The sequence below is a fragment of the Canis lupus genome, chromosome 18, assembly GCF_003254725.2.
Source record: "Canis lupus dingo isolate Sandy chromosome 18, ASM325472v2, whole genome shotgun sequence".
NCBI lineage: Eukaryota > Metazoa > Chordata > Mammalia > Carnivora > Canidae > Canis > Canis lupus.
In genome coordinates, this window is record NC_064260.1 from 51,749,806 (window position 1) to 51,764,683 (window position 14,878).

Genomic DNA, 14,878 nt, shown 5'->3' on the forward strand with positions numbered 1-14,878 from the left:
AAGAGAAGGAGTGGGCTCACCCTGCCCTCCTTCCTGGCTTTGGAAGGCAGGCCCATCTCCTAACCCAGGCCAAGTTTCCTCATAGGAACAGCTCTTTACCAGCCCTCCAGGATCTACGCTACCCCACACTTGAGCCCATTACAACATGTCTTCTTTGTGTGAACTAAAGACTCAAGGAAGCTCAGATGGGAGCTGGAGACAAGAGTGTGCTATAGAACAAGCATCTCCAGGTTCTTTTTTTTTTTAAGATTTTATTTATTCATGAGAGACACATAGAGAGAGGCAGAGACACAGGCAGAGGGAGAAGCAGGCTCCCTATGGGGAGCCTTATGTGGGACTTGATCCCAGGACCCCGGGATCATGACCTACGCCAAAGGCAGATGCTCAACCACTGAGCCACACAGATGCCTCTTCTTCCAGGTTCTAAGTTCTGGGACCCTCAGACCAGGACACAATGGCTTGGTGACCTCACTTAACTAGCTGGATCAAAGTCCAGTGTGGTTGAGTGCTTACTCGGTGCAGGATCTGGGCTGGGGCAGGGGATGGAGACCCACGTGAGACTGCCCTACCCTCAGGAAGCTTATCTTATGGTTCAATTAGGGAGTGGAGGTAGAGAGGAGGAAGAAAGAAGCCCGGGAGAAAGAAATGCATATTTAAAACTACATAAGATGGGGGCATCTGAGTGGCTCAGTCGGTTAAGCATCTGCCTTTGGCTCAGGTTACGATCCCGGGGTCTTGTGATCGAGCCCTGCATCGAGCTCCCTGCTCAGTGGGGTGTGTGTTTCTCCTGCTGCCTCTGCCCCTCCCCAGTGCTTGTGCCCTTTCTCTCTGTCAAATAAATAAAATCTTTTTTTAACACTACACTCCTCCACTGCTACCGCCCTGGCCTAATGCCACCATCGCCTCCATTCAGATTCCTGCCTGGCCTCCCTGTCTCCGCCCCTGCCCCTTTCCAGTCTCTGTGCCCTGGAAAGAGGACCCCACCCCTGTCCCACTTCCCAGCATACCTAAGAATAGAATCTGACAGATCTTGTGGCCGTTGATGCAAACAACACATTACATCAGCACCCCAGACACACTCTCTCTCTTTTTTAAGATTTTGTTTATTTATTCATGAAAGACACACACAGAGAGGCAGAGACACAGGCAGAGGGAGAAGCAGGCTCCTGCTTCTCGATCCTGGGACTCCAGGATCACTCCCTGAACCAAAGGCTCAACCACCGAGCCACATATGCGTCCCACCCCAGACACTCTTTTAATGTTTGATACTTGTCATCTGCAGCAAACTCAGCTCTTGGCCTGCCCGCATCCACAGGTCTGCTCTGATGCTCTGCCTGGCGTCCTGGCTGCACATGTGCATCCGAGTCCTGCTCGAAGTATACGGGACCGCCGCTGTGCTCCTGTGCCCTACTGCGTCAGAATCACGAAGTGTAATGGACATGTTGTGATCCTGAATGCGGATACCAGTCCCCCCTTCAAGGGACCCCTCAGATGAACTCCAGAGCCTCCCAAAGGACACAGGAGAAAAGAGCCTCAGGAAGCACGTGCCTTGCCACAGATCCCTCGGCTGGTGGGGTCAGAGCTGACATTGGAACCCCAGTGTGGACAACACCAAAGCCCCCACTGCCTCTGTGATGTACACGGCCCCCTCTCAGGTGACAGAGAAGATGGAAGCAGGAAAAATAAAAGTACCAGACAGGTGTGAGAAACACGGGGCGTGAGCAGTCATCTGGTTTGTTAAAAGATGCCACAAATTTTAAAATGATGTAAAATATCACTCTCAAGTCAACATTGAAGAGTGAGGGTATTTAACTATATTGGGCTCGTAAGGAGCCAATGGGTGAGTGGAGTTAATGACTCAGGCTGTAACTCATTTAACCTACTGGCGACAGGGATGCCTGGGTGGCTCAGCGGTTGAGCGTCTACCTTTGGCTCAGGTTGTGATCCCGTGGTCCTGGATCAGAGTCCCACATCAGGCTCCCCTCAGGGAGTCTGCTTTTCCCTCTACCTATGTCTCTGCCTCTCTCATGAATAAATAAATAAAATTATTAAAAAAAAAAAACTATTGGCAACAGAGAAGGTGGGTTGAAGGAAGCAGAGAGGAAGAGAAAGGGATGCAGGTCCCTGCCTTGTCCGTTCGGGTTGTTGTCCAGAGAAATGAACAGTTGTCACCCCAGAGCTGGGACACACGCAGCCCTTTATACACTCATATCTGCAGCTTTTCCCCCTGGGAAGGAGGCCCAGGGAAGAGAAGGCCGAGCGAGGGAGGCTGTTTATGACTCACGCAAGGGAGCTGGGGGAGCTGCACATTACCCTGGGGGAAGGCAGGGCTTCAGGCCCTGGGAGTCATTCCTCTCTGAGTTGTTCCCACCCTATAGGCTCTGGGGTTCCAGGGATATGGGGACCTCACTGGCCCTGTCCCCTGGCGGCCACACTCCATCTCTGCTGGCCCGTCCGGGGTGGGTGACAGCCTGGTGTGTGGTGGTGTGGGGACGCAGGGGGTTTGGGCTGGCTAGGCTGGGCGGGCAGGGCCTGGCCCCCCCTTAAAGTCATGCTGGGTAAGGCAGCCCTAGAGGCTGGGGCCTGGCTGCCATGCTTGGTCAGGAAGCAAGGTTACAAGGCCATCGTTGGCTGGCAGGGGCGGGTAGGCCTCCTGAGAGGGAGGGTGCATCATCCCTGTCCTGAGATTTCACACGCTGCACACCTCCTCCAAGGTCAGGGCCACCCAAGTTGGCTCCCTCCCCTCTCCTGGTGCTGAGGTCTGGGCACCAGGCCACTGCTCACCCTGCAGGCAGAGTTAAACATTAGTGGGAAGTTATCAGGCGGGCTGGGGGGAGGGAGATCAGGGACCTTCCCTCTCCAGCGTCTCCTCTGCTGGAGCCACCAGCTCCCGCCCCTGCCAGACAATGCCTGTGGAGGAGTTTGTGGCCGGCTGGATCTCTGGTGAGACATTTTTCTTCCTTCCTCACATCACCCCTAGTGGTAGGTCACTTCCTGGGGACATAGAAGGAGCAGAGACCAAAGTCCTGGTGGCCCTGGAGCACCCAGAACCAGCTTTCCAGAGCCTCCTGGCAGTTGCCTAAGTAGGGAGCAGGTCCCTGAGCCATCTGCCCTCACCTCTGGAGCTGAGGTGAGCACTATCCCAGACACACCTGCAGACCTCCACTGAGAACCCCACTCTCTAGGCCCGCCCTGTGGGGCTCATGAGGGAATTTCCCCTTGGACCCCAGCAGCTGGACTGTGTTCCCCTTTGGGCCTCTGCCCTACCTGGTGGTGGCCTGCATGCTCTGGCACTGAGGCCTGGTGTGTCGTAGATCCACCCCAGCTCCTGGGTGATATTTCTCTCAGAAGAAAGAGGGGGACATTCTGAACCTGCCTCCTGGGGCTATGACCTCCACTCCAGGCTCCAGGACCAGCGTCTGCTATGGAAGGCAAGATCCAGAGGTGGGGAGGTGGCCTGGGGGCTGACTCTTTTCCACTGTGGCCAGCAAGACTCCCCTCGGGGCCTCCAGCCCCATACTGCTGGCTGATGGGATAGAGTGCTGGGAGAGCAGGACCTGGTCTGGATCAAGGCTCCGTACTCAACAGCAGTGGTGAGGTGAAGGAAGGAAGAGGCCAGGCTGGCAGGGAGGCAGGAGCACCAGAGAATCTGTCCCACAGCCCCACAGTCAGATAAGCAAGCAGGACAGTCAGGGTTGGACACTGTGAGGACACTGTGTCTGTGGCTGGCTCCTCCCTTCTGCCTATATGTCCTCCTGACAGGGCCAGGGCTCTCCCCTTGTCCCCACACCTTCCCAGCCCAGTGCTTGGTGCCGAGGAGGATGCGAAGGGGCCAGCTGGAGTTTCTTTGGAGTCTGGTTGTAAGGCCTTGGCCCGTTTTCTCCTGCCCAAATCCCTCTTTCCTCAGCCAGGTGCAAGGGGCCTTGCTCATAGCATCTTCTTATCACACAGGAGCTCTGGGCTTGGTTCTGGGACACCCTTTTGACACTGTAAAGGTGAGTCAAGGGGAGGCTCCCAAAGCATGAAGGATGTTACCTGAGCTAGATGTCAGGATGTGTAGGGCAGGATGCCTTGAGAGCAGGGCCCAGCTTTGATGGGGGATCTTTCTCATCAATCCTGCCCTGATGGCATCCTGCTGGGCAGGGGGAGGAGCTGGGATGGAGCCACCCTGTTCATCCCTGCCCATCCCTGCTCTTCCCTGCTGGGCTGCCTGCCCTGTCCTCCTCATCCAGGTGCGGCTACAGACCCAGACCACATACCAGGGCATCATTGACTGCATGGTTAAGACTTACCGCCATGAGTCGGTGGGTGTCTTGTTTCTTTGGGGCTTTGGAATGGGAGGCATCTGGGTAGTCAGAAGCAGCTTTCTTCTCCCCTGGCAGGGTGCTGCCCCTGGAAGAGAGAAGCCCAGAGTCTGGGGCTACCCGGGGCTGGGTGGTATAGCTTAGTAACCCCGATGATGGAGCTGAGGCTGTCCCCAGCCTCAGCCTGCCTCAACCTCCCTGTGTCAGGTTTCAGGAGTGGTTTCCAGCCAGAGGAGACCCTGCCAGAGCTGGAAAGGGCAAAGAGGAGGCTCCTTTGCCTTATAGCCACCATGTCTTTCTACAGCTTCTGGGTTTTTTCAAGGGAATGAGCTTCCCCATTGCGAGCATAGCTGTGGTCAACTCTGTCCTGTTTGGAGTCTACAGCAACACGCTGCTGGCTCTCACAGCAACCTCCCACCAGGAGCGGTGGGCCCAGCCACCCAGCTACACGCATGTCTTCATAGCTGGCTGCACTGGAGGGTTCGTGCAGGTGAGAGGCAGGCACGGGGGCATGTGTACACAGGTGCTGTCAAGCACACAAACAGCTGTGAGTATGCACACATACACATGCACACACATGCGCACAGGGGCACCCTGTAGACTCCAGGCCTTCCTAAGAGTACATGAGGAGCTGTGGGGAAATGGCCAGCTCCTGGCTGCTCCCAGTGACCTGGCCTGGCTGAGCTGTGGCCTTCTGGGCTGTAGGTCTGGAGGGGAGTGTCACAGAGAGCAGAGGGGGCAGGAGGCTGAGAGATCTGGGGGTCGGATGGGGGGAGATGGTGCCAAGAGAACACCATGGAGCAGAGTTGATGCCCCATGCTGAGGCTGACAGGGCTCGCCCACCTCTGGAGGGGTCTGCCAGCCTCAGTGCTGCCTCTAAGGTGACCTTTTGCCCTCCCAGACCCCTGAGCCCAGCCCCTCCGACCCCAGTGTGATCCTGGCCCAGCCCATGCCCTGCTCAGCCCCTTTGCCCACAGCATGCAGCTGGCTGAGATCTCCGAGCCTCATCAGGCCCCAGTCCACAGATCTCACTGGGAGGGGCTCAGGGTATTAATCATTAAATAGATTCCATCATTTGTTTTGGTCTCTGTTCTGAGCACTTAAGTATCCAGCTTTTGATTGGTGGGGTGGAGGAAAGAGGGGCCTCAGGCAGCAGGGGGAACCCCAGCTGATGGGGGAAGCGTGAGCATAGAGGCCGAGGGACTGGTGCCTGGCTCCACCCCACACCCCAGTCAGGTGCGGGGGGGCGGGGAGGGTCACACTATGTTTGGCACCTGCCCTGATGCCCCTGACACACTTCCTGGGGTGGAGAGCAAGGGCAAAAGACAGACTCAGAGGGCTCACGCAAGTGAATTAGTGATTCTTGAGACCCCAAAAGGTTCTGGCTTTTCTTCTGCCCCTTCTTGTGCAGGGCACATGCCTGCATTTTTCTCAGTCCCTGAGACCTGCATCCCATGAAGACAGGGAAGAGAACTGAGACTCTAAGCTAGTGGCTGGCCCAGCCAGGCCCAGGTCCTAAGTCACCCTCCCCACCAGCTCTTTGCAAAGCAGAACAGATAGCGCCACTGGGGACTGTAGGGTCACTGATGGGGACCAGGTTCAAGGCAACTGGAACCCAGTTTGCCATCAAGCCCATGGATTCAGCTTAACAAGGTCTCGGGGCAGAAATTGTGTTTTAGTGTGGAGACGGGGAGGAAGAGGCAGGGTGTGACTCTGGCCAGTCCAGGGCAGGGATCGACAACCTGTGATGTGCGGAAGTTGCTTTTGGCTCAGCAAAAGCTGACCCTGGCAAACACCGTGGCAGCGTCTGCCATCCCCACTCTGCCATGGACCCGGGATGGGGAGGGGAGGGGCCCTAACCTGTCCCTGCTAGCCACCCTACCTCTAGCTCAGCCATTTCCTTAGTCAGGAGCCCTGGGCTCAAGGGCATGTCCCCTGGAGAAGCCCTGAGCTTGGTGCTGCCCATGGGCTCTGCAGGATGACATTGGATCCTGCCTCAGGAGAGAGCCCAGCTCACTGCCCTTCCCGGAGGGGAGGAAGTAAGCAAAGTTGGCCTGCCACCTCCGCACATCACAGCCAGAGCCAGCTTCCAGCTGCCTCTGCCATCAGCCATCTCCGGGGCTGCAGAGCTAAGCTTGTGTACTTTCCACAAAAGAAACAAAATCCACAGAAACCCCTCATGACATGTTAGCCTCAGCCTGATTTCTCATCTGAACTTTAACAGCTGACCTTGACCTAGTGCACCCCTGCCCTTCACATTAGGCCCTGGCTCCATTTCCCTCTGCATCCACCCAGAACCACCCTCAGTCCTGATACTACCCCAAATGTTTGTCCCATCTGCCTCAGCCAGGTGATGAGTCCTAGGACCCATAGGCCCCACCCACCTGTCTTCTGTTGGGACACTAGTGGTTGGGGATTTGCGGGATGCAGGAAAGGCTGGCCCAGTACCTGACCCCCTCAGGGGCCTCTGAGAGGTGTCCTACAGGAAGCTGGAGAGTGAGAATCTATGAAGTCGAGTCCCCAACAGTACTGAGGTGACCTCCTTCACTCTGGGGAGGTGTCAGAGCTGTCTCATGGTTGAGGACTGAATCCCCAATCACTGCAGGGGGGTTCTCACTTCTGGCTTTTGGGAGCCTAGAAACCTACCTACTCTTGGAGAAATAATCCAGGATTGTCTCCAAGCACCGTGTAGGTGCCAGGCAGGTTCGGTGCCATCCAGGGGGTGGGCTGTGCCACCCGCCATCAGAGGTCTGATACTAAGGGAAGCGGTCTAGCCCATGGCCCACCCTGGGTGCCACGGGGGTGGCGAGGCCCCTTGGGAAGATGCAACCCTCTCTGCCCACTCCCTTCCTCTTGTTACAATGGGCCGCTGTTCTCACCCAGAGCCCGACCCAGGTCTTTGTGCTTCCTCCCTTACAGGCCTACTGCTTGGCCCCTTTTGACCTCATCAAAGTCCGGCTACAAAACCAGACGGAGCCAAGGGCTCGGCCGGGCAGCCCCCCACCCCGGTACCGGGGTCCTGTGCACTGTGCAGTCTCTATCTGCCGGGAGGACGGGCCCTGGGGGCTCTTCCGGGGAGCCTGGGCCCTGACGCTGAGGGACACCCCCACACTGGGGATCTATTTTGTCACCTATGAGTGGCTCTGCCGCCAGTCTACGCCAGATCGCCAGAACCCCGGTGAGTGGAGTGGGATGAGAGGGTGGGGGACAGAGAGGAGTGGGGCGGGGAGCTGGCCCCGGCCGTGGAGGATGCAGAGGGATGCTGGGGATGGGATGGGATGGGAGGATGCTGTTGCTCCTCAGTCTGACACCTGCCTGGGCTTCCTCTACCCCAGGCGCAGCCACAGTGCTGGTGGCAGGGGGCTTTGCAGGCATTGCCTCCTGGGCTGTAGCCACCCCCTTGGACGTGATCAAGTCCCGGATGCAGATGGGCGGGCTGAAGCACAGGGTGTACCGGGGGGTGCTGGACTGCATGGTAAGCAGTGCCCGGCAGGAAGGACTGGGGGTCTTCTTCCGGGGGCTTACAATCAACAGTGCCCGCGCCTTTCCTGTGAACGCTGTCACCTTCCTCACCTACGAGTACCTCCTCAGCTCATGGGGATGAGCGTGGCCAGGTGAGGCCTGTAGCTCCCGGCCAGACCACTGCCCAGCCGCCCAGACTGGAGGCCAAGGTGAAAGCACCAGCTTGCGATTCCAATTCGAGGGGCCTGGCCTTTCCTTAAGGGTAGGCAGTGGCGGGGAGCAGCAGGAGGCCCAGGGCCCTGGACTCCGGGAAGGCAAGGCTGGCTTCGGCCACCCAGCTGCACTTGCCTGCATTCCCACGCTCCCGGAGAGGCCGTGAAGCACACTCATTGGCCAGTGGTGCTGGTGACATCCCAGGGACTTCACCCTCAGAGAGCTCTCAGAGCCTGCACTCCTGGGCAGCACTCCGTCCTCCCCTGCCCCCACCTCACCTCCTTTCTAACTGCTCCACCTCACCCCCACTGGAGAGCAGCCTGCAGTCTCCTCTGGTCCAGAATCCTTCAGCGGCTCCCTTGGCCTCTGGGGACAAGCCCCACCTCCCCCACCCCCGGGGCCCTCCCTGCCTATTCCCCCTCTTCTCCCTGGGGGGTTTGGCAGCCCAGCCCTGCACAGGGATTGCAAACTGGACTATCCTTGGCCTTGGCCGGGAAGGCTTATTCCCTCCTGGCCGGAGGGGGCAGCGCCCACACGGTGACTCCATCTCTCCTTGGCTGAACCTGCTCCTGGGCCCAGGCTGAGCACCTCTCCTGGAGTCCTTCCTGGCGAGCACAGGAGTCTCCCTTGCCCCCACTGGCTGTGGGTTTTCACACCACCTCCACCGGGCCCCTGGTCCCTCCCACATCTCCCACAGGCCAAGATCACAGCCCTCCCTGTGCTTTGCCGTGGTTGTTGGGTTGTTGTTTTGATTCTCAACCTAACCCCATTATACCGAGAGCTCCTTGAGGTCGGGCGTCAGACTTACAATGGGATCCCCTACTCCAACCACCACACCTGTTCCCTGGGTCCTGTCTCCGCCCCCACGTTTCCACTGAGAGGTTTGGCCTGCCTGGCCCCTCTCGGAGCCATCTCTGGTGGCGTGGTGCCAGGAGTCGGGGCCGCTTTTCCAGGGTGTCTGCCTGGCCCACTCTCATTGATGGTGCTTGTTTGCTTTACCCACCTCAACTGCTAAGTGGCAATTAAAAGCTGGCCAAGAAGGTTTACTTGATTGGCAATAAAGATGAGCAGAGTTTGTACCCACCAGTGTCCCGATCTGGTTTGAGATCAACCTTGGCCCACTTTATGATGACCTGAATGCCCGGAATTCCTGCCATTTGCTGGGGGCTCCCTATAAAAACCGTGACAATAGTGGTACCTGGATGGCTTAGTTGGTGGAGCATGAGACTCTGAATCTCGGGTTGTAAGTTCGAGTCCCACATTGGGCACACTTAAAAAAACTAAAATGAAATCTTAAAAAGAACCCACACTGTTATCATCATTTATAAGGTTATAGCTATGATCACAGCCTCAGTTCAGAGACAGTGTGTAACCTGTCCAGGGTCACACATCTCACCTGGACACATCTGAGCCTCCAGCTCCAGAGCCCTTACTCTGCTCCTCTGCTCTACTTGGGGCCTGTGACAGTCTCCCATCAAAGTTCAGACTCCCCCAGCCTAGGCCTGATGGCATTGGCCCCCACGTGTGCCTGTCAGAGCCCTCCTTCACTGGATCATGGGCTACCAACTATGGGTGGCCCCCAAATCAGTCTCCTCTTCTTCTACTGTCACAGTGTGACCGCAGCGGCTGTGGATGGGGAGCCAGGCTCTGCTCCCTAACCTCCCTTGCAACTCAATGTGCCCACATATGTGGACTCTTGCTCGAAAAATGTGTGATGTGTGCAATTGCCCTCTCTTGTCCTTGAGGAGATTCCTCACTGGCTCTGGTGAGGATGTGGGAGACACTTCCCTGGCCGGGACCCTGGGTGAGGGGAGCACAGCCCATCTGACCACCCAAGCCCCTGCACTCTGTCACTTGCTTGCTCTGCTAGTTTTGCCTTGCCCTTACTGACACAGTAGGTAGGGGTCTGCCGGTTGCCAGGTCAGGGATGAATCCAGTGTGGTCTGTGGAGCAGGGGCATTTGGCTGGAAATGCAGAATCCTGAGTCCCCCTGGGGGATGGACCGAATCAGAATCTCTGAGATTAGGGCCTAGGAATCCATGTTGTGCAGAGCTCTTTGGTGCCTTTTATACACGCTAAAGTTTAAGAAATGGTGTTCAGGAGCTCCTCCTAGCAGAAATGTGCTGCCCCTTCGAGCTAAGGGAGCTGTGAATCCAGTAGAAGTGACTTGAACTCCTAACTCCGGTGGCCTCTCCTCCTGCTCAGACTCAGGAAGCCGGTGTTCCCGGCATGGAAAAGCAGGGTCTGTCTCGGCCAGTCACTGCCCTTTCTGTGCCTCAATTTCTTCTGATGTCTGGTCAGTTTGTGAGCCCAGTGGCTCTCCAGCATCGCTGCAGTGCCAGAGGTTTGGGGCTGGATACAAGCAGTGATGGTACCACAGTCATTGGGGGGGGGAGGGGGGGGCGGGTTGCATGTGAAAGAGGAGGTGGCACATACAAATAGGCAAGAAGGGAGCCAGAGGTCAGAGTGGTCTCTGTAGTTTGCCCTTAGTCACATTACCAGTCAGCAAGAGAATAAAACTGAAAAATCCTTTTTTTTTTTTTTTTTTAAAAAAAGCTTTTATTTATTTATTCATGAGAGACACAGAGAGAGGCAGACACAGGCAGAGGGCAAAGCAGGCTCCATGCAGGGAGCCTGATGTGGGACTAGGTCCCAGGACCTCAGGACCATGACCAGAGCCCAAGGCAGACACTCAGTCACTGAGCCACCCAGGTGCCCCTAAAAATTCTTTCATGATTCGGTTTTAGTTAAATCTTCTTTTGGGGGTAGTAATTACACCCATAAGCCTGCCTTTGTACTGTCAGCTTTCCCTATTGGGTTCCTTCCAGAGGTGTCTCTGGGGGCTGGAGCTCTTCCCCTCTAGCTCCTCACTTTCAACCAGAGGGAATGTAGGCCTCCCATGGGGCCGGCCATTCAGTTCCAGGCCCGCTCCTTCCACTCCCCTGACCAGCACTGCTAGCTGGGCTCACGGGCTGCTGCCACAGAGCTGGAGTGAGGCTAGGGTTAAGTGTGACGTGATTAGTGAGAAAACAACTCATTTCACTTTCAGGGGCCCAGGAAAAGGTCACAACAGCTTGGGAAAGAGGGTGGAAAGACAAAGATCAGGCAGGAAGTGGCCAAAGGTTTCTTTCTTTCTCTTTCTTTCTTTCTTTCTTTCTTTCTTTCTTTCTTTCTTTCTTTCTTTCTTTCTTTCTTCTTTCTTTCTTTTCTTTCTTTCTTTCTTTCTTTCTTTCTTTCTTTCTTTCTTTCTTTCTTTCTTTCTTTCAGTAGGCTCCACTCTAAGCATGGAGCCCAACACGAGATTTGAATTCACAACTCTGAGATCAAGACCTGAGCTGAGGGCGATCCCTGGGTGGCTCAGCGGTTTGGCGCCTGCCTTTGGCCCAGGGTGTGATCCTGGAGACCCGGGATCGAGTCCCACATCAGGCTTCCTGCGTGGAGCCTGCTTATCGCTCTGCCTGTGTCTCTGCCTCTGTGTGTGTGTGTGTCTCATGAATAAATAAATAAAATCTTAAAAAAAAAAAAAAGGAAAAAAGGGAGAAAAAAAAAGACCTGAGTTGAGATCAAGAGTCAGATGCTTAACTGACTGAGCCACACAGGTGTCCCTGTGGCCAAGGATATTTTTAAAAGCCACATGTTTTTACATCAGCAGGGTCTCATAATACTCATGTTAAATTCCTCAAAGAATTAACGTGTTGTTAGAGGTCATCATTCTTTTTGAGAGCTCACTGAGATGGAAGGATTAGTAGGATAGGAGTAAAGAACACAAATCCCTGAGAACCAAATAGCAAATGTACCTGCTTTGAGCTTGCCAGTGGGGGTAGTGTCTGAGGCTTGTGTGTAAGGAGCCTGTGACTTGGACAAATGTAAATCACATCTCACTGGTTTCGTGCTGTTAAACATGACACTTATTTTTCAGTGATCACAGTAGGAGAAATTACAGGTGACTAACTTACATGGATAGTGACACGAGGACTCCAGTGCAGGGTTGGGGGAAAGGACATACCTTGGGACAATTCTGGCTGAGATCTCTGCTTCCAGACTCACTAAACAGCTGAGCCATGGGGATTCACTTTACAAATGTGCCTGCTTTGGTGTTTCCAGCCCAACCACTGTCCTGAGCCCCAGGTGCACACTGCTGGCTGTCCCTGGTCACACATGCTTGAGCATCCCAGAAGTGCCTCACGTGTCCTCCCAGCCTGCTCCTGCTGCAGTGCTCTGTGGCACAGCTATGTCGTCAGGCCAGATGTCTCCGAGCAGCTCCCCTCCTCCAAATCAAAGGAGTCCCCAGCTCCTGCTAACCCTGCTCTTAAAGTTTTCTAGGAATCACTCCCTCTTTCTTTGTCCTCAAACCACAGCCTGGTCCTGCCCTGAATCTGAACAAATAAGTTTTTCCTATTTTCCTTGTCCCCCTCAATGGCTTTCCATCACTCTGAGGAATCTGGGCAAGCTCCTTCTACAACCTTCAAGGCCTTCAGACATTCACCTTCTCTTGGTTCCTTAAACAACCACATTCCCCCGCACCACAGGACATCTGCGTTCTCACCGTTCTCACTGCCTGTGTGCCTCCCACTCCTCCTTCTGCTGTCATCACCACTTCCTTAGAGAAACTTTCCTCAGCCCCTCTGTCTAGGTCAAGTCCCTTTGGCTTATGCCAGTGGTTTAGAATCACCTGGGGGGCTTATTAAAATACAGATTGCTGGGTCTCATCCTGGGACTTTTGATTCAGTAGGTTTGAGAAGAATTTGTGCTTCACTAAGTTCCTACTGATGCTGCCGGTGTGAGCCACAGCTTGAGAGCCAGTAGCTTGCACTTTCGTGTAATCCCCTCTTCATCTGTAAGCACACACTTTTGTGTGTGTGATTCTTTTATTATAATTGTCTCTCCTCTAAGCTATGAGCCCCGTCAAGCAGAGACCTTGTCTGCTTTTGTTCATCATCAGAATGTTAGCTGGCACACAGAGTTGCTCAATAATGAGCTTTGAACAGATGAATGAATGAGTAAATGAAAGAAAGAAAACTGGTCTTCCCAACTTCCCCTCTGGCAGGCTGGTGCTCTAGGCTTTACCGGAGCCCTCCTACTTCAAGGCAACTAGATTACAGATCCATTATTACATATGATCTTAAAACCATTGCTAACTTTTCAAGAAGTAAGGGAACTTCCCAAGGGCCCTTCCAATCAAGGAAGTAAGTGTAAATCAGGGTGATAAATTGGAGCTACCTTTCCGGCTCACATGAATGCTGAGACCTTGGAGGTTAAAAAACTTCATGGAGGGGATCCCTGGGTGGCTCAGCGATTTCGCGCCTGCCTTTGGCCCAGGGCGTGATCCTGGAGTCCCGGGATCGAGTTCCGCGTCGGGCTCCCGGCATGGAGCCTGCCTGTGTCTCTGCCTCTCTCTCTCTATGTCTATCATAAATAAATAAATAAATAAATAAATAAATAAATAAATAAATAAATAAATAAATAAATATATTAAAAAAAAAAAAAAAAACTTCATGGAGGGCAGCCCAGGTGGCTCAGCAGTTTAGCGCCACCTTCACCCCAGGGTGTGATCCTGGAGACCTAGGATCGAGTCCCGCGTCGGGCTCCCTGCATGGAGCCTGCTTCTCCCTCTGCCTGTGTCTCTGCCTCTCTCTCCATGTCTCTCATGAATAAATAATCTTTAAAAAAAGAAATTAAGAATAAGATAGTCTCTGTGAACCAGGAACCATACGCCTACTTGGGTTCTTCAGGTCTGGGACGTTTTTCTCCGGGAACTTAACTGATTATGGTAGAAGCGCCCTCTCGTGCTTGGTAGGAGTAACTACAGATTTTTTGAAGGAGCATTTCCTAAATCAAACCTTTGGTTTTCCAGAGATGAAAAATAAAAAATATTTTTAAAAGATGTTATTTATTGATTTATTCATGAGAGACACACAGAGAGAGGCAGAGACACAGGCAGAGGGAGAAGCCAGATCCATGCGGGGAGCCCGATGCGGGACTCGATCCCGAGACCCCAGGATCATGCCCTGGGCCAAAGGCAGGCGCGAAACCGCTGAGCCACCCAGGCATCCCCTGACGAAATATTTTTAAAAATTACTCCCACAACCAGAAATTAACAAACACACAATGAAAAAAAAAAGCCACCGTGAGTTAAAGCATCAAAAGAAACAAAAAGCAACAGATTTAGCCCCCCCGCCCCAAGGATTTCAGATACTAGATTTCTCAGATACAGCATGTCAGGATAATCATTCATGAAATTTTTGAATATATTAAAAAATTAGAAGAAGCAAGAGAGTATAAATGTGATTATTTATATACATATATATTTTTTTCCTAAGGTTTTATTTATTTATTAATGGGAGAGAGAGAGGCAGAGGGATGAGCAGGCTCCATGCAGGGAGCCTGACAAGGGACTCGATCCCGGGTCTCCAGGATAAAGCCCCAGGCGGAAGGCTGCGCCAAACTGCTGAGCCACCGGGGCTGTCCTGATTATTTATATTTGAAAAAAAAGGAAAACAATCGTGGCTGAAGAGAGCTGGAAGCTTAGGTGGGAAGAAGTTACTCAGCGTGCAGGGCAGAGACACATGTCAGGGAGCCTGTCTGTGGGCTTGTGGGCTTCCTGCACCCAGTTTATCATCTTCTCAGGACCCAGGGTGATGACTAAGCAGTGAACATTTTGCTTTTATTTTTGTAATTTTTAAAGATTTATTTATTTATTTGAGAGATGGGGAGGGACCGAGAGAGAGGAAGAGAGAAGATTTCCAAGACTCCCCACTGAGCATGGAGCCGGATCTGGGGCTCGATCTCACAACTTCAGAGATCACCACCAGACCAAAACCAGGAGTCAGCGCTTTAATGGACTGCACCACCCAGGCGCCCCAACAGTAAACATCTTATAAATGTTCATTTGTGGGGTG

At 53.8% G+C, this 14,878-nt stretch overlaps 1 protein-coding gene across 6 annotated transcripts; it reads left to right on the forward strand.

Moving 5' to 3' along the window:
* The first annotated feature begins 2,640 nt into the window (after nucleotides 1–2,640).
* SLC25A45 (solute carrier family 25 member 45) lies at nucleotides 2,641–9,058 on the forward strand. Of its 6 annotated transcripts, none has more exons than XM_025446253.3 (6): nucleotides 2,650–2,943; nucleotides 3,952–3,995; nucleotides 4,233–4,304; nucleotides 4,609–4,794; nucleotides 7,224–7,482; nucleotides 7,640–9,058. In XM_025446253.3, the coding sequence occupies exons 1-6, from the start codon at nucleotides 2,907–2,909 to the stop codon at nucleotides 7,906–7,908; spliced, it is 867 nt and encodes a 288-aa protein (XP_025302038.1). In that variant the 5' UTR covers nucleotides 2,650–2,906; the 3' UTR covers nucleotides 7,909–9,058. The 6 variants fall into 6 exon arrangements, with proteins under 6 accessions (XP_025302039.1, XP_025302042.1, XP_025302038.1 ...); XM_025446256.3 differs by lacking the exon at nucleotides 2,650–2,943 and adding an exon at nucleotides 2,974–3,130; XM_025446254.3 differs by lacking the exon at nucleotides 4,233–4,304 and having other exon boundaries at nucleotides 2,641–2,943.
* The last annotated feature ends 5,820 nt before the right edge of the window (nucleotides 9,059–14,878 follow it).

Excerpts from the sequence above, each read along its gene's own strand:
- SLC25A45 (XM_025446253.3), top strand. The coding sequence starts at position 2,907 with ATGCCTGTGGAGGAGTTTGTGGCCGGCTGGATCTCTG. Across the intron at positions 4,795-7,223 it reads GCACTGGAGGGTTCGTGCAG|GCCTACTGCTTGGCCCCTTT; the intron begins GTGAGAGGCAGG and ends CCTCCCTTACAG. Across the intron at positions 7,483-7,639 it reads GCCAGATCGCCAGAACCCCG|GCGCAGCCACAGTGCTGGTG; the intron begins GTGAGTGGAGTG and ends CCTCTACCCCAG.